General features: G+C 42.4%; 1 protein-coding gene across 2 annotated transcripts in view; it reads right to left on the reverse strand.

The window, feature by feature from the left end:
- The window catches only part of uggt2 (UDP-glucose glycoprotein glucosyltransferase 2), a 381,083-nt gene that overhangs the window by 308,025 nt on the left and 48,674 nt on the right, over window positions 1-24,384 (reverse strand). For both annotated transcript variants that reach the window (XM_072577884.1, XM_072577883.1), the window contains exon 7: window positions 13,401-13,497. In XM_072577884.1, the coding sequence (XP_072433985.1) occupies window positions 13,401-13,497 (97 nt within the window). The remainder of the gene's footprint in view (window positions 1-13,400; window positions 13,498-24,384) is intronic.

Here is a 24,384-nt window from a genome sequence, read left to right on the forward strand (position 1 = left end):
CACATCACTGGACACAATGGGTAATTTAGCATGGTCAATCGAATCCAACTCCATATCTTTGGACACTTTTATATGTGCTATATACACAATATAAAGCAAAGGGATGCTTGTTCTGTGGCGCTGTGGAGTCCGTGGACTATGTATATATTGGGTGTGGGCGTTGGCACTCCCTTTTTGATTTTCTCAAAAACCTTCTCCTCTGCTTTTGGTTGCACTTCAGTCCCACGCTCCTGATCTTCGGGTACCCGGTACAGAGGAGGGAGGGCAGGTCTGAAGACCTCCTCATGGGTCTGCTCCTGGGCCTGGCCAAACTGGCCATCAGCAGGTCCAGGCAGCGGGCCGTGGAGGGGGTCGTTAGGGCCGACTGCCTGCCCATCTTCCGGGGTTACGTTAGAGCCCGTGTGTCCTTGGAGAAGGAGCACGCGGTGTCCACCAACACCCTGGAGTCATTCAGGGAGATGTGGGCGCCGCAGGGAGTGGAGTGTATTATTTCCCCGTCCAACTCTATTTTGATTTAATCCCTACCCTCCCCTTCACCTTTTTGATCACACAGCATTGCCCTTTGGTTTGAAGGGCACTGCTTGTCACTGGCCACTCGGGTGTTTTCCTATCTTCCTGGTGGTGGCAATTGAATAAAGATTCGTGCACTTTGTGTCTCACACCTGCACACACACACCATGGGTGCTGGGGAAAAAATAAGCACTACTGCAGTTAGGCGGTAGTGTGGGAGTTGGAAAAAAAATAGAAATAAACAGGAGATTAAGTGCTTGTCACTGCCCACTCGGGGAAAAAAAAAGGAAAAAAATATATAAAGCAGAGGGTTTTTGTCTGACTCAAAGAGTAGAGGCATATAACTCCTTCAGGATGATGTGGAAACAGCTTTTAAACATGTGAAGAAGATTAAATTAGAATTTATGTTCTTCATTGTGTCGCAGGGCAGCATGGTGGTTCAGTGGTTAGCTCTACTGCCTCACAGTGCCAGGGACCCGGGTTCAATTCCCACCGAGGGCGACTATCTATGTGGAGTTTGCACATTCTCCCCGTGTCTGCATGGGTTTTCTCCGGGTGCTCCGGTTTCCACCCACAAACCAAAGATGTGCAGACTCGTTGAATTTGCCATGCTGAATTGCCCATAGTTTTAGATGAATTAATCGAGGGTGAATATAGGATAGGGGAATGGGGTCTGGGTGGGTTACTTTTCGGAAGGTCGGTGTGGACTTGTTGGGCCGATGGACCTGTTTCCATACTGTAGGGAATCTATTCTAAAAAAAATTAAGATTTAGACATTCTGTCAATCTCAATGGCAGGACATCACATAAGCAAATTAGGGGGAGACAATGGCATGGAGGCAATGTCATTCAACTAGTGATTCAGGGCAAGGGTATTTTATTTGCAATTCTCTAGTGCTGTGGCACCAGACAAGTCCAAAGGAAGACTGAAAAATTATTGCCAGAAGCTCTGCAATTTCAGCCTCTCTTCCCTCAGTACTTTTATGCACCTCACTTGGTCCCAATGCCTTTATCAATTGTAAAGAATAGGCAGCCTATCTAATAGAATCATAGAATCATACAGCATAGTAACAGACCCTTTGGTCCAACTCATCCATGCCAACCAGGTTCCCCAAGCTAAACTAGTCCCATTTGCCAATGTTTGGCCCATATGCCTCTAAACTTTAATATTGAGTCACAGAGATGTACAGCACAGAAACAGATCCGTCAGTCCAACTCGTCCATGCCAACCAGATATCCTAACCTAATCTAGCCCCAATTGCCAGCACTTGGCCCACATCCCTCGAAACCCTTCCTATTCATATACCCAGCCAGATGCCTTTTAAATGTTGTAATTGTACCAGCTTCCATCACTTTCTCTGGCAGCTCATTCCATACACAACACCTTCTGTGTGAAAAAGTTTCCCCTTAGGTCCCTTTTATCTTTCCCCTCTCACCCTAAACCTACGCCCTTTAGTTCTGGATTCCCCCACCCCAGGGAAAAGACTTTGTCTGTTTATCATATCCATACACCTCAAGATATAATAAACGTCTATAAGGTCATCCCTCAGCCTCTGACACTCCAGGGAAAACAGCCCCAGCCTGTTCAGCCTCTTCCTATAGCTCAAATCCTCCAACCCTGGCAACATCCTTGTAAATCTTTTCTGAACCCTTTCAAGTTTCACAACATCTATCCAATAGGAAGGAGACCAGAACTGCATGCAATATTCCAAAAGTGGCCTAACCAATGTCCTGCACAGCTGCAATATGACCTCCCAACTCCTATACTCAATGCTCTGACCAATAAAGGAAAGCATACCAAGTGCCTTCTCCACTATCCTATCTACCTGTGACTCTATTTCAAAGGAACTTTTAACCAGCACTCCAAGGTCTCTTTGTTCAGCAACACTCCCTAGGACTTTATCATTAACTGTATAAGTCTTGCTCTGATTTGCTTTTCCAAATTGCAGCACCTCGCATTTATCTAAATTAAATCTGCCACTCCTCAGTCCATTCGCCCATCTGATCAAGATCCCATTGTACTCGGAGGTAGCCTTCCTCACTCTCCACTACACCTCCAATTTTGATGTTATCTGCAAACCTACTAATTATAACTCCTATCTTTACATCCAAATCATTTATATTGTGGGCAGCACGGTGGCTCAGTGGTTGGCACTGCTGCCTCACAGCGCCAGGGACCAGAGTTCAATTCCCACCTCGGGTAACTGTCTGTGTGGAGTTTGCACATTCTCCCAGTGTCTGCATGGATTTCCTCCAGGTGCTCTGGTTTCCTCTCACAGTCCAAATATGTGCTAAATTGCCCATATTGTTAGGTGCATTAGTTAGGGAAATGGGTCTGGATGGGTTGCTCTTGTTGGGCCGAAGGGCCTGTTTCCACACTATAGGGAGCCTAATCTAATATAAATTACGAAATTTAGTGAACCCAGCACTGACCCTTGTGGCATACCATTCGTCACAGGTCTCCAGTGTGATAAGCAACCCTCCACCACCACCACCCTCTGTCTTCTACCTTTGAGCCAGTTCTGTATCCAAATGCCTAATTCTCCCTGCATTACATGACATCTAACCTTGATAACCAGTCAAACGCCTTACTGAAATCCATTTAGATAATGTCCACTGCCCTGTCCACATCAATCCTCTTTGTTGCTTCTTCAAAAAAACTCAATCAGGTTTGTGAGACATGAATTGTCATGCACAAAGCCATGCTGACTATCCCTAATCAGTTCTTGCTTTTCCAAGTACATGTAAATCCTGTCCCTCAGGATTCCCTCCAAAACTTGCCCACCACCAATGTTAAGCTCACTGGTCTATAGTTCCTGAGTTTTCCTTACCACGTTTCTTAAATAGTGGCACCATGTTAGCCGACCTCCGGTCTTCCGGGACCTTACCTGTGACTATCAATGATACAAATTTCTCATCAATCACTTCTCTAGCTTTCCACAGAGTTCTAGTGTACACCTGATCAGGTCCTGGGGATTTATCCACTTTTATGCATTTCCTGACAACCAGCACCTCATCCTCTGTAATATGGACATTTTTCAAGATTATACTATTTATTTGCCTTCATTCTATAATCTTCCATGTTGTTCTCCACAGTAAACATTGATGCATAATACTAGTTTAGTATCCCCCCCATCTCCTGAGGCTCCACACCACAGGCTGCCTTACTGATCTTTGAGGAGCCCTATTCTTTCCCTTTTGACCTAAATGTATGTATAAAAACCCTTTGGATTCTCCTTAGCCCTATTTGCCAAAGCTATCTTATGGACTCTTTTTGCCTTCCTGATTTCCCTCAAGTATATCCCTACTGCCTTTATACTCTAAGGATTCACTTGATCACTCCTGTCTGTAACTGACATATGCTTCTTCTTTTGCTTAACCAAAACCTCAATTTCCCTAGTCATCCAGCATTCCCCACACCCACCAGCCTTTCCTTTCACCCTAACCTCAATAAACTGTCTTTGTACACTTGTTAGCTCATTTTTGAAGGTTTCCCATTTTCCAGTCATCCCTTTACCTGCAAACGTCTGCTCACAATCAACTTTTGAAAATTCTTGCCTAATACCATCAAAATTAGCCTTCCTCCAATTTAAAACTTCAACTTTTAGATCTGGTCTATCCCTTTCCATCACTATTTTAAAACTAATAGAATTATGGTCGCTGGCCCCAAAGTTCTTCCCCACTGACACTCAATCCTACCTTGTTTTCTGTTTTGTTCCTGCCTGTCCTGACTGTTTGACTCACTCCCTTTCCCAACATTACCAGTCTCGGATTGATCTCTTTTCTCTCTATTTCCTTGGGTCCCACTCCTCCTCCTCCTCACTAGCTGAAATCCTCCCGAGCAGCACTAGCAAATCTCCCTGCCAGTATATTCGTCCCCTTCCAATTCCAGTGCAATCTGTCCTTCTTGTACAGGTCACTTCTACCCCAGAAGAGATTCCAATGATCCAAAAATGTGAACAATTTGCCCATGCAGCAGCTCCTCAGCCATGCATTCAACTACTCTATCCTCCTATTTCTACCCTTACTAGCTCGCAGCATCGGGAGTAATCCAGATATCACTACCGTAGAGGACCTTCTTTTTAAATTCCTGCCTAACTTCCTATATTCTCCCTTCAGAATCTCATCTTTTTCCCTTCCGATGTCACTAGTTCCAATACCTACAATGATCTTCTCCTGCTCCCTCTCCCCTTTGAGAACATTCTGCACCCTCTCTCGAAATATCGTTGATCCTTGCACCAGGAAGGGAACACACCATTCTCATTTTTCACTGCTTTCACAATCTATTGCTTGGAACCTGACATTCCCCTCATTACAGTAGAGCCTGTCTTGATACCAAAAACTTGCTACATTCCTGACAGTCCATCACCTCCTACCTTTTCCAAAACACCATACTTGTTTAAAATGGTTATAGTCACAAGAAGGCTCCTGCACTACCTGCCTACCCCTCCTACCTCTCCTGGAGTTAACCCATCTACCTAACTGCAACCATCACACCCCCTAGCTTTTGTAAATTCCTCATTGGCTCTAACTGCCGCTCCAACCGATCTATGCGATCTGATAGGATTCGCAACCAAAGACATTTCCTGCAGGCATTATCATCAGTAACATGGAAACTTTCCCTCAGCTCCCACATCCGACAGGAAGAGCATATCACTCTAGTAAATGCCATCTTTGCTCCTTCACAATCTACAGACCCAGAAAATAGCATTGTTTTTTCACTCTTTAAAAAAAGCTTCAGGCTAACTTAGCGCTTATGGTTTATATTTTTTGAATTTAATCAAGAGACAAATTTCAATAAAACAAATAATCAATAAAGAGCCCACTCTATTTACTTACAGCAAGGTGACATGTAAAAAACTATGCACTTATCTGGTTCTGTGCTGTGAGCTCTCCCCTACAGGTTCCTCCAAAATCAGCTATAAATTTCGCTGTTTGTTAATTTTTCTTAGATGTACTCCAATGTCCAGAGGTACATGAACTCAAACAGCAAAGGCAGTAACTGTTCAGATTCACTGCTATGTCAGTTAGCAGCGTAGTTTCTTTTTTCTCTCTCCCTCATTAACCGTGTGCTCAAGGCATTTTGTCTGTCTTTCTCTCTTTTAAAAGTGCCGTTGTTTTGATTATTTTTCCCCGAAGTCCCAAAACGATGCAACAACATATAAAACAGTAATTGCTGCTCCTGGAATTTGAGGAAATCATCTCCAACACCGAAAATACCTCAAAAAAGAAGCAATTCTTACAGGCACAATGTTTTCCCGCCGTCCATCTTGGATTACCCAGAATCCTCTTCTTAATCAACTTTAAAATACTTTTAATGGTTATATGAATCCTTCTACTGTAGCTACTGCAGCATAGTCTACCTTAGTAAAGACATTATATGTCTCTGGAGGTCCCATTTATTTTAGCAGTGCGTCTCTGTATATACATTTTCTTTGCTTCTCTAATATTGCCCCTCCTCATGCGTCTTAGACTGTAATTTTCCCTTTCTGGATTAGTGGTGCTGGAAGAGCACAGCAGTTCAGGCAGCATCCAAGGAGCAGCGAAATCAACGTTTCGAGCAAATACCCTTCATCAGGACTAAAGGCAGTAAGTCTGAAGTGTGGAGAGATAAGCTAGAGGAGGGTGGGGGTGGGGAGAAAGTAGCATAGAGTACAATGGGAGAGTGGGGGAGGGGATGAAGGTGATAGGTCAGGGGGGAGAGGGTGGAGTGGATAGGTGGTAAAGGAGATAGGCAGGTAGGACACCTCTCATTCGGTTGGCCGAACTGGTCCTCACCCTTAACAATTTCTCCTTTGAATCCACCCACTTCCTCCAGACCAAAGGGGTAGCCATGGGCACACGTATTGGTCCCGGCTATGCCTGTCTCTTTGTTGGCTACGTAGAGCAGTTGATCTTCCGTAATTACACCGGCACCACTCCCCACCTCTTCCGCCGCTACATTGATGACTGCATTGGCACCACCTCATGCTCCCGCGAGGAGGCTGAGCAATTCATCAACTTCACCAACACATTCCACCCTGACATTAAATTTACCTGGACCATCTCTGACACCTCCCTCCCCTTCCTGGACCTCTCCATCTCCATTAATGACGACCGACTTGACACTGACATATTTTTACAAACCCACCGACTCCCACAGCTACCTGGATTACACCTCTTCCCACCCTACCTCTTGCAAAAATGCCATCCCGTATTCCCAATTCCTCCGACTCCGCCGTATCTGCTCCCAGGAGGACCAGTTCCACTACAGTACACACCAGATGGCCTCCTTCTTTAGAGACTGCAATTTCCCTTCCCACGTGGTTAAAGATGCCCTCCAATGCATCTCGTCCACATCCCGCACCTCCACCCTCAGACCCCACCCTCCAACCGTAACAAGGACAGAATGCCCCTGGTGCTCACCTTCCACCCTACAAACCTTCGCATAAACCAAATCATCTGCCGACATTTCCGCCACCTCCAAAAAGACCCCACCACCAGGGATATATTTCCCTCCCCACCCGTTTCCGTCTTCCGCAAAGACCGTTCTTGGACATCATCAGAAATATACACATAGACAAGAAAGAAACTATGGTCTCATTCGATGTAATGGCACTGTTCACCTCCATCGACAAAACACTAGCCAAAGAAACAATAGCCAACCTGCTGGACAGACATAACAGACAACAGGACGTTGAACCTATCAACAAAGACGGCATACTTAAACTACTGGACTTGTGCCTCACAACACACTTCACATTCAACAACCAAATATACGAACAAATCAACGGAACACCCATGGGCTCACCGATCTCTGGACTCATAGCAGAAGCAGTAATGCAAAGGTTAGAACAAACAGTCTTACCACAAATTCAACCCAAACTCTGGGTCAGATACGTGGATGACACCTTTGTAATAATTAAAAACACAGAAATAGAGAACACACACCAGATCATCAACGCCACACTCACAGGAATCCGATTTACTAGAGAGGAAGAAAAGGACAACCAACTCCCATTTCTATACGTGATGGTACAGAGAACACCGAACGGAGAATTCACCACAAAGGTCTACAGGAAAGCCACACACACAGACCAAGTCCTAACCTATGAAAGCAACCACCCCAAAACACACAAACAAAGTTGCATCAGGACACTATTCAAAAGGGCCACAACACACTGCAGCACACCAGAACTACAAAAAGAGGAAGAGGAACACCTATACAAAGTATTCGCCAAAAACGGATACCCGCGCAATTTCATCAACAGATGCCTAAGGGAGAGACAACAGAACGAGGACATGCCGCAACCCAAAGGACTAGCCACACTACCATACATCAGGAGCATTTCTGAACTGACAGCCAGACTACTGCAACCACTAGGACTCATAACAGCACACAAACCAACAGCCACGCTCAGACAACAACTCACCAGAACAAAGGACCCGATACCCAACATGAGCAAAACCAATGTAGTGTACAAAATCCCATGCAAGGACTGCACAAAACACTACATCGGACAAACAGGAAGACAGCTAACGATCCGTATACACGAACACCAACTAGCCACGAAACGACACGACCAGCTATCCTTAGTAGCCACACACACAGACGACAAGCAACATGAATTCGACTGGGACAACACTACCATTATAGAGCAAGCCAAACAGAGAACAGCCAGGGAATTCCTAGAGGCATGGCACTCTTCCACAAACTCTATCAACAAACACATCGACCTGGACCCAATATACCGGCCACTACAGTGGACAGCTTGAACTGAAGCGGCAGAGACAGGCCACTATAAATGTTGGAGGAAACAGCACAGAAGCGCTTCACAGGAGGCTCCCAAGCACTGAGGATGTCACCTAGACAGGGGACGAAACGTTTGCAAGACAAATTCCCAGCTCGGCGAACAGAACCACAACAACAAGCACCCGAGCTACAAATCTTCTACCAAACTTTGAATACTGTCATACTTCTTTCCTCTAGTTTTCGCTCATCTCCTTTGTTGCCCATGACTGTTATTCAAAATATTCTTGTCCCTTGGGGGAGTTTATGTTGATCATGGATGAAAATAAAATCATTATCATTTGTCTATAGTGTGCCATACATTACAGTAATGACTAATTTAAGGTACTGTACCTTAGTGTACTCAAAAATGCGCATCTCAACCAGGGATAAATGGACTTTATTGAATTTAAACAAAAACTTTATGTCCTTCCCGCAGCACAGTTATACACAAATGTTCATCTGTTCAGCCCTGTGTATGTCACTCAGGTTACAAATTACCACTTGAGATTATACCATAAAAAGGTTTTGAGTCAGGGACTCTGAATGATTCACTTTTGACAAGAAAGAATATTAAAGGATACTAGGAAAGAGCAAGAAAACAGCAATAATTCATATCAAAATACTGCCAATGGGACATGTCTGATGGATTGAGTGTGGTTCGGTGCTGCAAATCTGATTCTTCAATATAAGTGTGAATTATTTTGTAAAGCCTGAACTATGTTTTGAGGTGGGGGAGGTTAGAGCAGAGGTGGCAGGACAGACAGAAAACTAACACTGCTGTCCCACAGTTCATAACCAAATCAGTAAGACCATGAGACATAGAAATCCGGCCATTCAGCACATCAAGTCTGCTCTGCCATTCAATCATGGTTGATACATTCCTCAACATCATTCTTCTGCTTTCTCCCCATAACCCTTGATCCCCTTTACCATCAAGAAACCTTTACCAACTATCTCTGTCTTAAATATTTTCAATGTCCTGGGGGGGGGGGGGGGGTGTCCAAGATGGCAGCGATCTAAGAAGATCACACTGCAGAGCTCCAGCACAAGCGGGACGAAGCTTCAACCCACCCAACCCAGACCATCGTGATATCTTGGGATTCCAGAAAGATCATGGAGTCCCAAGAAACTTCTAAAAATGAACATCTCAGTTTCCAGCCATCCAGAGATGCCGAAAAAGGGAGGAGGAGCCTCCAAGGCCGGTCCTGCGGCCCAACCTGCAGAATCCTCAGAGTCGATTACTTTCTAGACCCTGGTGAAAGAGCTCGCAAAATCTCACGAGATGTTGGGGAACCACATAGAAGAGAAGCTGGCTCCACTCTCTCTCATGTTGCAGAAGCATGAGCAGCAGCTGGAGACCTGGAAAAGAGAACGGTTGAGGTGGAGCACAGGGTCACAGTGGTGGAAGCTGATGCCAGTTCATCCAAGCACTGGAGACGCAGGTCCGTAACTTGCAAGACCAAGTCGATGATCTTGAGAATAGGGGCAGGAGAAAAAAAATTTGGATAATCTGTCTGCCTGAGGATAAGGAAGGTGAGCGGCCTGCGGAATTTGTTGAGGATTGGCTGCTGAAATTCCTTGACTTGGAGGCTGGCATGAGAGGATTGAAGATAGAAAGGGCACACCGGGTCACAGCACGGAGTTCGTGTCTGGGTCAACATCTTTGTCCTCTCCTGGTGAGATTCCATCATTACTGGAATAAGGAGAGTCATAAAGGTTACCAGAGTCCAGGGGAAGGATCCGAAGGCTCTGATTTACGAGGGTTCCAAGGTCATGTTCTTTCAGGACTTCTCAGTGGCAGTGATCCAGAAACGAAAATCTTACAACAGTGTGAAGAGATGACTGAGGGAGCGTGAGATTCAGTACTCCCGGAGGTATCCGGCAGTGCTTCAGTTGTCATTAGATGGATCCATACATCTCTTTGACACGTTGGAGAAGGCAAGAGACTTTGTAAACAAATTAACTTAATTTGAACAATTTTAGTCTGTATAAATAATGTTGTTTGGATATGTCTTTATCATTTTGTAAAAGAAACTAAGGAAGTCAGGTTGGAGCTGTATTTTTCGATTTTTGTTTCTATTGATAATAATTTGGTTTAAACTATGTTTTGTGGCGATTAAGATGTACATTTTCAATTTCTAAGTTAGGATATACCAAAGGATGGTTGGGGAATTTATTCCTTTTTTGTTTTAAAAATGCTTTTTTTTATTCATATTGGTATTCTACAGTGTGTTTACTCTTTTTCTGCTTGTGTTTGCAGTGCGGCTCTAGCTGGGAGAAATGAAGGTGGCTGGGATGATTAGTTTGGGAAGAGTAGTTGCCCCATCTGGGCAGGGGGTGAGTTTCCTACTCAGCGCTGTTCGCACTTTACATGTTGGTTTGTTTTTTGGTTTTCATTGTTTATCATTTTTAATTGTTTTGTAGGTTTGTTAAATGTAGTGGTTTTAGTTTATGTAGTTTTTATATTTAGTCGATCATGTGATACTAAGGCTCAATGATTTGTGGTTCGGGTTCCTCCTGTCTGGAATTTAAAAGTCATTGCAGAAGGTTATGGCTAATGACTTGATTAAATCATGTACCTGGAATATCAAGGGAAGTCACTCACCAACTAAGAGGAAGAACGTACTCTTGAGTCTGAGAAAGGAGAAGGTGAATATTGCTTTGTTATAGGAGACAGACTTGGATGATAAAGAGCATCTGAAATTACAGCAGAATGGCTTTGACCATGTTTATTTTTCATCATTTCATACCAGAGGTAGGGGAGTGGCTATATTGGTTAGGAAGACTCTCCCATTTAAGTTGTTAGAGTCACGGGAGGTTTGTAATTCTTAAAGCCTTGAGAAATGGAGAAGAATGTGGTGTTTTGAATGTTTATTGCCCTCCAGCACATCCTCTTAAATTTTTGGTGGATGCTTTTTCTAAACTTTTAAGGCTCTAGTCCCGACACATCATTATAGGGGGAGATTTAACTGTCTCAATAGCCTCCACAGCCTTCTGTGGCAGTGAACTGCATAGATTCACCATTCTCTAGCTGAAGAAGTTTCTCTTTATCTCCATTCTAAAAGGTCTTCCCTTTACTCTAAGACTGTGCCCTTGGCTTCTAGTCTCTCCTACCAGTGGAAACATCTTCCACATATCTACTCTGTCCAGGCCATTCAGTATTCTGTAAGTTTCAATTGGATCCTCCTTATCCTTCTAAACTCCATCAAGTATAGATACAGAGTCCTCAAGTATTCCTCATATGTTAAGCTGTTCATTCTTGGGACCATTCTCATGAACCTCCTCTGAACACTCTCCAGGGCCAGTACATCCTTCCTGAGATATAGAGCCTACGACTGTGCACAATACTCCAAATATAGCCAGAGCCTTTTAAAACTCCACACAGATAGTCATCTGAGGCTAGGATCAACCCTGGGTCCATGGCGCTGTTAAGCAACAGTGCTAATCACTGAGCCACCATGCCTCCTGCTTCTATTACTATGAAATACTATGAACCTATGAAACTCCTGCCATTGCTATTCCACTCTCTTTCTTGCTAGGCTCCTCTCCCAGTCAATTTTACCCAGCTCCTCCCTTATGCCTCTGTAGCTGCCTTTTTTCATCTGAAATGCCATTACCTCTGATTCTATCTCCTCTCTCTCAAATTGCAGAGTAGATTCAATCATATTATAATCACTGCTTCCTAAGGGTTCCTTCACCTTAAGCTCCCTTATCAAGTCTGCCTCATTACACAATACCAAATCCAGTACAGCCTGTTCCCCCATGGGATCCACCACAAGCTGCTACAAAAATCAGCTGCCGACCTGATTTTTCCCAGTTCACCTGTATATTGAAATCCCCATGATCACTGAAACTTGGTCTTTCCTATATATCTTTTCTATCTCCTGGTGTATCTTGCATACTACCCCTGACTACTGTTTGGAGGCCTACACATAATTCCCAACTATGGTTTTTTTTTGTAACTTTGCCGTTCCTCAATTCTACCCACACAGATTCCACACCATCTGACCCTACTTCATTTCTTACTATTAATTTAATTCAATTTCTCACGAATAGGGCAACACAACCCCCCTGCCCACCTGCCTATCTTTTCAATAGGATATATATCTTTGAATATTCAGCTCACAATCCTAATTCCCTTAAGTCAATGTCTCTGTAATAACTACCATATCATGCCTGCCAAATTTGATCTGCATCACAAGCTCATTTACCTCATTCCCTATACTGTGTGCATTCAGATATAACACTTTCAGTTCTATATTATCCATCCCTCTTCTCACTGTCATTCATTTGTCCAGAGTACTTGATGTTTGATTTCTATCTCTTTGCAGATACTCTGTCCTATTTGTGTCTGTGCTGGAGATTTTAGTAACCTTTCCTGAGTTCTGCACGCTTACCTCCTTTTTTTTTATTTGGGTTTTCTCGTTTCCCCTATAACTAAACCGGAGCACAGAAATGGTGTTCAACTGTCATTCATGTGAAATGGAACACAAAATCTTTTATGTTCAGTCTTTAAGGAAGAATATCACCTTTTGAGGAAAAGCAAAATAATCCTTCCAATGTTACAGTCTACATACCTTCCTCAAAATATGGCCAAAATCATGAATTAACTGAACATACGATAAAAGTTGAAGAATGACTGCTGTATTTAGCATCTGGACTAGTAGCAAAACAAGCAGTGAATTTTAAAACTTTAACTTTGAGAAAATTGTCCTATAGGAATTATATATGAATTTTAACTTATCTTATTTTCTACAGAAGTGATAATTTTGTTTTTAAATTGGAATGCTATTGCATTCAATGCACTACTATCATCAGTGATTTGCACTTTGATTTCCTCTCCACAGATATTGCCAGACCTGCTGTGGTTTTTCAGCAATTTCTGTTTTTGTATCTAATTTACAACATCTGTAGTTCTTCAGTTTTTATTGTGGAGATAACAGGCACATATTTTGGAATAAAAGCACAGGGCCTTATCTGAAACTTCCGAGATATTCTGAGATCACTGCATAAAAATATCACAGCAAGAACAATGCTACAGAAAAAGGTCTAATTGAAACAACTTCAACTAATTAAGTTTGACTGTATTTTACATATACAGCTAAAACTAAATCTCATACCTTCAAAATGAGTGTCATCTACTGCTTTGTATTCTGTACTTTTAATAGCAAGTTCAACACCATATCCTGAAAGATGGACTTTCTTCAAACTGGTTTTCTGTTAAAGATATAGTTATCAGTTATTAAGCTATGCCGAACATGTAACAACATTAATTCTCAATAGTACACACTATATTTGAAATTTGCTATTTATGACAGAATGAAATACTGCAAAGTTAAATACTTCTGCTCTTAAAAATGTGAAGTATAAAATATCTTCAATCAACAGTTGAGCCAAATGATTTGTTTCTGTGCTGTACATTGTTTGTAATTCTATGGAGTAAATGAAGCTTTCTCTAAAGTGATACTTTATAATACAGTAAGCGCTGGAGGAACTCAGAAGTTCTGGCAGCATCAATGGAGAGAGAAAAACAGGGTTCATGTTTTGACTGCAATATGACTTCTTTGGAACAAAGTTCTCTTCTCCACTAGAGGAAGAAATATTATCAAGACAAACAGAGGCAATAGAATTAGTTTCATTTTCTGAATTATGAAAAGAGAAAAATAAAACATCAATCAGAATTACCAGTCTGATTATAGATTACTTTTCCAGCATAATCTGGAATATAATGACACAATCATATTTGGGGTTGATGGGCTGAACAGTGACAAACACAAAAATAAACAATTATTTACTAATCTGGAAGGCTGCAAATGGAACTAATTCTATTGCCACTCTTCTGCTGTGAAAAGGCCCCCAAGTCTAGAAAGGAATTATCAGAAAGGGCGCAACTCTAAGCAATTCGCCTGCTTAATAAATGTGCAGAACAACAGTTGACCATCACCAAAATGAAAAGTACAAGAATTCTTGGAAGCAGGCACAATTAAAGTACTGGCACATGATCAACTATGCCATCGTTCAATCCCAACATCAAAAGGATGTCCTCATTACCAAAGCGATGACCAGCGTAGGTGACTGCTGGACAGACCATTGGTTCTGCTGCTCCTCAATGTTCTTCCTAATGGAGAACTTATGCTCAAAACGTCGACTATCCTGCTCCTCGGATGTTGCCTGACCGGTGGCACATTTCCAGCGCTACTCTTTTTGACTCCTCAATATCCATCAAGTGCCATCACAGACAGCTAAGTTTCAGAAACAGTTAAAAAAATTCCTCAACATGGAGCTGCTTGAAGAGCCAAGCAGTCTAGTGAACTTTCAACAATGACTTCATCAAAATCTCTCAACAGTTCACTACAATGGATTGGAAGAAATCCGGAAAGAACTGAAGACAACTATCATCTTATGGGTGAAGAATCCAACAGCTACAAGATCAGGAAGCACCAAGACTTATTTGACAAGCATGACCACATCATCCAAGACATCATCAACTAGAGGAGGAAAGTTTTCCATGCCCTACAAAACAATATCACCAGTGAGGAAAAAAGGAGAATTCATGAAACAGCAGAGGTGGAGTTACAAAGAAGAACAAGGGAAATCAAGAACCAAATGGAGGACTTAGAAAGCCTAAAGAGCTGCAACTCCTTGCTAACAAGCAGGGGAACTAGGTTTTCTTCAGTGCCATCAATGTATAGACCAGGTTAGGAGAGTGATTGACAAGAACAGGATCAGTCGTCGAAGATGAATGATTTTTAAGAAGGAGTTTCATTATTAGATTGGCAAAAATTTAAGATCTATGCTCCCTTATGAAGTTTACTAACCTACCTTGTCATTAATTTCTGCACAGAATCATCGAGAAATATGTGGGATCTGTCTCGATTGCATTTGCTAGTTGATGTGCTCTATAAGGTATTTGCCACATGCTATTACCCAATCTTACCAGATGCTGATTCTGGGTGTTAGAAATAAGTTGCATACATTAGAATGTGTTAATGTTTTAATATTGTACAGTAATTCTTATGATGGTTTGTTCAAAAATGTAGATTTTGTTTGGTTTTATTCTCTTAGTGAGGCCCCTGGATCTCACACTTTGACTACTTTTAAAAAAGGATTACTGATCTCTCGTCTTACAGAACATGCATTTGGTGTTTAGGTCTTGGATTGTTCACACCCTTTTCCCCCTCCTGGAGCTCCAATCCTCTGTCATGCCAGGTGCAGCAGACCATGACCGTTCTGAACACTGTTGCAGATGTACACTGAAGGTTTCCCCAGCATTCTGCTGTGCCCTCACCTCAAAATTGTCCGGCTCCTCAAAATTTCTTCTCATTATAATTACTTGTTGGTAAATCATCCCACAGATGTCATTAGTGTCACCTTTAGAAGACAGTCCATGCCTCCACAGAGTCAATTGTTGACTCTGCTGGAGGTGTAAAAATCTGTGAGATACTTGACTGGTTCAAGATGTAGGCACCTCTCTGGATATTTTGTCCAGGCAAGCATGATGTTTCTGTGGTCACACACCAGTTGAATAATTCCTCTTAGTTGGTGAGTACTACTGTTGACCTAAAAACATCTTTATGGTCCTGTGCGTACAATCTTTACCATTCAACTCTTTACTACGGGTGTCCAGCAATAGCATTTCTTTCTGACAGGACTGATCCATAGCCCAGTGGACACATGTGACAGTCCTAGCAAACCAACTATCATCACCTGTGGGATGGACTTTTAGGCATTAGATTTTGAGTTTCTGCAAATGTCATCCAAATGTTGTTTGGATTTGGAACCAGTTGCAAAATAAAATCACTGTTTTGTAATGTTGATGTGTGCCCAGGTGGTACACTTGGCAGAAGATTCTAATTAAATGCAGAAACTGAGAACTTTCTTTGGGATACAATGGCAGTTTTTCACTTGCACTCTGACACATTTAAAATTTCTCACCTGATATCCAATGATGATCACCAGCAGAGGTGGGGGTAAAGCTAGAAATGGCCTGGACTGCCCAAGGAAAGGGCTGTCTTCACCTTACAGAATAATAAAATGAATAACTGATCGGACGCTATCTGTGCTAGCTCTCTGCAAGTGCAATTTAGCTGGTTGCAATCAGCATCTTTTCCATCTAACCCTAGAAAATTATCCAATTCCATTTTGAAAGCTGCGCATGAATAACACACACATACACACACGCACGCACGCACACTTACCCAGATCCTAACTACTCACCCTAAGAAGACTTTTCCTCAATTTGATCAGATCCTTTATCATTTTGATTTTAAAATTTATGAAAAGACAGGACATTTCTTTCGCCCTTTCAGAGTCAAGGCAAGGTGTTGTTACAAGCAAAATTGATTGGTTCTCAGCTAACTGAGTAGGTTGGATCTGGAAGCATGTCACAGAAAGAAAGACACAGAAGTGTGTGCTGATGCTCTCTCCAGCATAAGCTGCTGTTCTCTGTAATTAATATGCAGTTTAAACTTAAAGGTACCCAATTAGCTCTCCTGCAGCACTTGCAGTAAGCTGTGAATTTTGAATTGATAAATCAGAGACATTTTCCAAGTATATCATCCACTCTACATTTCTTACAAATACGTCAGACGCTTCCAGAAAAAGACAACTGAACACTAAGGGTGTGGTTAGCCCAAGTATGATCATCTCAACATCAGAATCAGGAGGAAAGTTTTTCTACCTCTGCCAAGAATCTATTTGCCCTATTTGTATTTGTAGAATGTGTGTTTGCATGTGCGTGTGCGTGGAGGAATTTTTAAGGGAATTAGCATTTCAATTAGTACCAATGGTTTATATGTGCTTACTTGTAGCTATAATTATAACATGTAATAAGTCTTGATTTGTTCAGAAATCTGGCCTGAAATTTCTTTCAACCATGGTCTGAAATTCAACTAAATTGGGATTCTGTGTGAACTTAAACAAAATCTTTAACATTTGGTACAACTCTGGGAATAGTGGGTCACAATTTAAAACGTGCTAGCCTCACAGGTCATAATGTTGTGAAAGATTTGGAAGAGTTAAAAGCTAAATAAAAATCAACAACTCCAAGGGCAAGGTTGCTCAGGATAAGTAAAGTAAGGAATTAAAGGTATGGTTTGAAGTTTAGTATAAGTGAAATGGATTTCAGCTTATGAGAAACTGGCACAGTACTGCAGTAGAAAGAAGCTGTTCCAACCAGATGGCAAGTTACAGTGTAACAGAAGAATGATGAATAATAGACATTTTTCCAGCAGCAATACAAAAGAATTCCAGATGGGAAAGAGTCGATTACACTGTGTTACGTAGCCTGATGGCTTGGGGGAAACAACTATTGCACAATCTGGCCGTGAGAGACCACATGCTCTGGTATCTTCTGCAGATGAGAGGAGGGAGAAGAGTTTCAGTGAGAAGTGTGTGGGGTCTTCCACTATGCTCTTAGCCTTTCAGATATAGCATGCAGAGTAAATGGCTATAATGGAGGGAAGAGAGATAAGATCAGCAATAATCATATTAAATGGCAGAGTGGGCCAAAAGGGCTGAATTGTCTATTCCTGCTCCTAATTCCTCTTTTCCAATTCCATAAATATCATTCTACAAATGATGGAAGGGCAGTGTTTTATCAAAGGGATAAACTGAAGGAAATTAGTATCAGTAGAGAAATGAAATTGTAAAGATTAATGGGATTGAAGGCTGATAAATCCCCAGATGGGCGGCACGGTGGCACAGTGGTTAGCACTGCTGCCTCACAGCGCCAGAGACCCGGGTTCAATTCCCAACTCAGGTGACTGACTGTGTGGAGTTTGCACGTTCTCCCCGTGTCTGCGTGGGTTTCCTCCGGATGCTCCGGTTTCCTCCCACAGCACCAAAGATGTGCAGGTCAGGTGAATTGGCCATGCTAAATTGCCCGTAGTGTTAAGTAAAAGGGGTAAATGTAGGGGAATGGGTGGGTTGCGCTTCGGTGGGTCGGTGTGGGCTTGTTGGGCCGAAGGCCTGTTTCCACACTGTAAAGTAATCTAATCTAAAACTACATCCCAGAATACTTAAGGAAGTAATCCTAGATATAGTGCATGCAGTGATGATAATTTTCCAAGATTATTTAAAATCTAGAACAGTTCTAATAGATGAGAGGGTAGCTAGTCTAACCCACTATTTAAAAAAAGGAAGTAGAGAGAAAACATAGAACTATAGACTGGTGAGTCTGATGCCTGCAGTGGGGCAGATGCTAAGGTCCATTATCAAGTATTTTTTGCAGAGCACTTAGAAAGCAGTGGTAGAATCAGACACAGTCAGCATGGATTTAACTAATGGAAATCATAGTTGACAAATCTACTGGAATATTTTGAACCTATAACTAATAGAGTTGATCAGGAGAGTTAATAAGTGTGGTTTATGTGGACTTTCAGGAGACTTTTGACAGTCCCGCATAAGAGATTAATGTGTTAAATTAAAGCACTTGTAATTGAGGGTATGTATTGGGATGAATAGTAAATTGATTAGCAGACGGGAAAAAAAAAGTAGGAATATATAGATATTTTTCTGACTGGCAGACAATGAATAGTGCATGAATTGGTACTAGGACCGCTGTAATTTACAATATATGTTGATGATTTAGATGAGGGAATTAAATATAATATCTCAACTTTTGCAGATGACACAAAGCTGGGTGGAAAGGTGAGGTGTGAGGAAGATGCAGAGATGTTGCAATGTGATTTGGAGAAGCAGAATGAGTGGGTAGATGCATGGCAGATGCAATAAAATGTGGATAAATGCAAGGTTATCCACTTTGATAACAAAAATAAGAAGGCAGATTATTGTTTGAATCACTGTAAATTGAAAGAGCGAATGTTCAACAAGACCTGGGTGTGGAAAAATGTGTTGCTGGAAAAGCACAGCAGGTCAGGCAGCATCCAAGGAGCAGGAGAATCGACGTTTTGGGCATAAGCCCTTCTTCAGGAATGAGGAAGGTGTGCCAAGCAGGCTAAGATAAAAGGTAGGGAGGAGGGACTTGGGGGAGGGGCGTTGGGAATGCGATAGGTGGAAGGAGGTTAAGGTGAGGGTGATAGGCCAGAGAGGAGGTGGGGACGGAGAGGTCTGGAAGAAGATTGCAGGTCAAGAAGGTGGTGCTGAGTCCGAAGCTTGGGACGGAGATAAGTTGGGGGGAGAGGAAATGAGGAAGCTGGAGAAATCTGCAATCATCCCTTGTCGTTGGAGGGTTCCTAGGTGGAGGATGAGGCACTCTTCCTCCAGGCGTCGTGTTGCCATGGTCTGGCGATGGAGGAGACCAAGGACCTGCATGTCCTTGGCGGAGTGGGAGAGGGAGTTAAAGTGCTCAGCCATGGGGTGGTTGGGTTGGTTGATGCGGGTGTCCCAGAGATGTTCTCTGAAACATTCCGCAAGTAGGCGGCCTGTCTTCCAATGTATAGGAGGCCACATCGGGTGCAGCGGATGCAGTAAATGATGTGTGTGGAGGTGCATGTGAATTTCTGATGGATATGGAAGGATCCCTTGGGACCTTGGAGGGAAGTGAGGGGGGAGGTGTGGGCGCAAGTTTTGCATTTCTTGTGGTTGCAGGGGAAAGTGCCAGGAGTGGAGGTTGGGTTGGTGGGGGGTGTGGATCTGATGAGGGAGTCACAGAGGGAGTGGTCTTTCCAGAACGCTGATAGGGGAGGGGAGGGAAATATATCCTTGGCTGTGGGGTCTGTTTGGAGTTGGCGGAAATGATGAAGGATGATACGATGTATCTGGAGGTTGGTGGGGTGGTCGGTGAGGACCAGTGGGGTTCTGTCTTGGTGGCGATTGGAGGGGTGGGGTTCAAAGGCGGAGGAGCAGGAAGTGGAGGAGATGCGGTGGAGAGCATCGTCAACCAAGTCTGAAGGGAATTTGCGGTCTTTAAGAAGGAGGCCATCTGGGTTGTTCGGTATTGGAATTGGTCCTCCTGGGAGCAGATGCGGTGGAGGCGAAGGAATTGGGAATATGAGATGGCTTTTCTACAGGGGCAGACCTGGGTGTTGTCATGCACCAATCACTGAAAGTAAATATGCTATTGCAACAGGCAGTAAAGAAGACACATGGTATATTGGCCTTCATAGCAAGAGGATTCAAGTACAGGAACAAGAATTCTTGGTGCAATTACTCAGGGAATTCGTAAGGCCATACCTGGAATGTTGCGTGAAATTTCGTGTCGTTATCTGAGGAAGGATAAAATGGGAAGAAAGAAAGAGTTGGAGATACTGGATACTGCAAAGGCTATGGACCCTTACGACATTCTGGCAATAGTATAAAAAACTTGTACTACAGAACTCGTTGCTCCCCTAGCCAAGCTCTTCCAGTGCAATCACAACACTGACAGCTACCTGACAATGTGGAAAATTGCCTAGGTATGTCCTGAACATAAAAAGCAGAACAAATCCAGCCTAGCCATCTAAATCATCAAAGTGATGGAAGGTGTCATCAATAGTGCTATCAAGAAGCAATAATCTGCTCAGTGATGCCCAGTTTGGGTTTTAGTAGGGCCAGTTAGCTCCTGACCATGAAACAGCCTTGGCTCAAACATGGACAAAAGAGCTGAATTCCAGAGGTGAGAGGAGAGTGACAGTCCTTGACATCAAGACTGCATTCAACTGAGTGTGGCATCAAGGAGCCCGTGCAAAATTGGGAACAATGGGTATCAGAGGGCAAACTCTTCGCTGGTTGGAATCAAACCTGATATATAGGAAGATGGTTGTAGTTGTTGGAAGTCAGTCATCTCAGCTCCAGGACATCTCTGCAGGAGTTCATCAGGGTACATTCCTAGGCCCAACCATCTTCTGCTGTTTCAATGACCTTCCCTCCATCATAAGATCAGAAGTGTGGATGTTAGCCAATAATTGCTCAATGTTCAACACTGTTTGTGACTTTCAGACACTGCAGCACTCCAAGTTCAAATGCAACAAGATCTGAACAATATCCAGGTTTGGGCCAATAAGTGGCAAGTAACATTTGTACCACACAAAGACAGGCTATGACCATCACCAATAAGAGCCAATCTAACAATCACCTCTTAACATTCAATGGTGTTAGCATTACTGAATTCCCCATTATCAACATTCTGGGAGTTACCATTGACCAGAAACTGAACTGTGTGAAGATTTTAGCTTTGGGTGTAAAATGAGCAGTACGTCCACCATACCCATCCAAAGACAAAGAGGTGCTCCCTTTGCTGCCCAGCAGGTACATATCTTGGAAAACCAAACATTTTCGTTATGAAATGGTTTAGTAATTTCAAAATTAGTACAAGTAAGCTATTCAGCCTCTCAAGTCTGCGGGTAAGTGGAGTTGAACTGCCCAGCAGCCATAATTGAATGGCGGAGTGGACGCGATGGGCCGAATGGCCTTACTTCCATTCCTATGTCTTATGGTCTTATCATTCAATAGGATCATGACTGATTCAACATTCTCATATCAATTTTCCTGCATTTTCCCCACAGCCCTCAATTCCCTTATTGATCACACTCATATTTGTGTCAGAAGGATTGAGGGATCAGTGATTAGGTTGGTAGGGTGACTGGGTAGAAATGTGGTGGAAACAAAGAGTTAAATTACCAATCAATGTTTCTGTGAATGACAGAGAAACAAATAACTATGTTACAAATCATTTTACCATTTTGATAAATACAGTGCATGATAATTGTGGCAAATGCAAGTAAAAGGTTTGAAATGGACCATGTGATAAGGCCTGAAATAAAGAAAACACAACATTTGGGATGGACATTTTGGATTGCATCCAATGCCATTAATAGCAGCTGTAGAAATAGGAAACTAGAGGGGTTCAATGTGTGACTTGAGGCAGCATGGAGGATTTCAGATTCTTCGAGTATTAAGATCAGCTCTGGTCAGGAGACACTTATTCACTCATTGAGATTTACATCACCAAGGCTGGAATGATTACATCCTCACAGGTAGGATCACAAGTTTAGCTACTACAGTGCAGAAAGATGCCATTCAGCCCATTGAGTCTGCACCAACACTGAGAGCAGACCCAGTCTCACCCCCGTCTTAACCTATCCCCATAACTCTACATTTACTACGACAAATCTACCCTACCTATACATCCCTGGACACTATGGGCAATTTAACATGGCCAAGCCACCTAACCTTTGGACTGTTTGGGAGGAAACCAGAGTGCCCAGCAGAAACCCACACAGACAGGGAAACTTGCAAACTCCACAAAGACAGTAGCCCAAGGCTGGAAATACATCTGCTGCAAGGCAACAGTGACAACCACTGAGCCACTGCCAAATTGAACTGAATCACAACTGAAGACAGAAGTAAAATAGCTATAAATGATTCAATAGCTGCCAGGTGTATTGTTCCCTGCTTTGAAACAACAGTTAATACATTTCTCTGCATTTTGCCTCTACTCTGAAATTTTAAAAATTGAACCCATGGGTCAGGGTTTCTTTTAACATAAAGAAATACTCAGCTCTGATCCTTACATAACATCCGGCAACTGCAGTTTCTTAATGATAAATCTCCAATTTCAAGAATCTAATAAATAGATAAAAGGAACTTGTATTACACTGCATATTTGTGCAGGTTAGATGACTTGTAGTATAAGTACAATTATGACTGTGATTCAACAGACAAACCACACTGGACTTATTATACCTTTGCATAATTTTAAAAAAAGACAATTTGATGGAAGTTGTTAGGGGTTGAGGTGAGATAAGGGGTTTGCACTTTGCAGAGAGATTGCACAGTTTAGACATTTACTGTCTGGAGTTTAGAAGAATGAGAGGAGATCTAATTGGAGGAAAATAAGATGCTAAAGGGATTCAACAAAGTAGATATAAACAATGTGCTTCCTTATGCGGTGTTACCAAGAACAAGAGATCAAAGTTTAAGATAAGAAATCACAAGTTTAAAACAAATGAGAAGAAATTACTTTTCTCAATGGGTTGTAAACCTGAGTAATTCACTACTGCATGAGTCGTAGTAAATTTAATGAAGAGATAGACACAATAATTCTGGTAAGCCTTCGTTGCTCTCTTGCCATGGTCAGAATGTTCTTTCCGAAATAAAAAGCAGTGAGCTGGATCTAGATCAGGAAGAAGAACCTGACCTAGATCATCCATTTGATTAGACCAAAACTGCACACAATAATCTGTTGGTAGTAGTCATGATTTGGAGATGCCAGTGTTGGACGGGGGTGTACAAAGTTACAAATCACACGACACCAGGCTATAATCCAACAGGTTTAATTAGAAGCACTAGCTTTTGGAGCGCCGCTTGTACAACCACCTGATGAAGGAGCGGTGCTCTGAAAGCTAGTGCTTACAATTAAACCTGTTGGACTATAACCTGGTTTTGTGTGATTTGTAACTTTGTACACAATAATCTGGTTATGGTCTCACCAAGGCCCTGTACAATTGCAGCAAAACATCCCTGCTCCTATACCTGAATCCTTTCACTACGAAAACCAACATACCAATTGCCTTTTTCACCGCCTACTACACTTGCTTGCTCATTTTCAGTGACTGGTATAAAAGAACACCCAGGTCTTATTGCACATCCCCCCCTTTCCCAATCCATCACCATTCAGATGATAATCTGTCTTCCTGTTTTTGCTATCAAAGTGATACCTTACATGCATCCACATTATATTTCAACTGCCATGTATTTGCCCACTCACTCAACTTGTACAAATTACACTGAAACATCTCTGCATCCTCTTCATTGTTCGCTCTCCCACTAAGCTTTGCGTCACATGCAATCTTGGAGATATTACATTTAAATCATGAATATAAATATAGTGAATAGCTGGGTCTTAACACACATCCCCGCCATATCCACTCATCACTGGCTGCTACTTGAAAAAAGGCTTGTTTATTCCTACTCTTTGTTGCCTGTCTGTGTCAGTATACTATCCTCAATTCCATGCACTTTAATTTTACCTGATAATCTCTTATGTGGATCCTTATCGAATGCTTTCTTAAAGTCCGAGTAAATCACATTCCATGGCGCCCCTTTATCAGCTCTCCTAGTAACATCCTCAAAATTTCAGTGGGTGTCAAGCATGACTTCCCTTTTGTAAATCAATGCTGACTCTGTCCAATGTTGTTGAGGAGGTTTTAAACTAATGTGGCA

Source organism: Chiloscyllium punctatum, chromosome 9, assembly GCF_047496795.1.
Source record: "Chiloscyllium punctatum isolate Juve2018m chromosome 9, sChiPun1.3, whole genome shotgun sequence".
NCBI classification, from domain to species: Eukaryota; Metazoa; Chordata; class Chondrichthyes; order Orectolobiformes; family Hemiscylliidae; genus Chiloscyllium; species Chiloscyllium punctatum.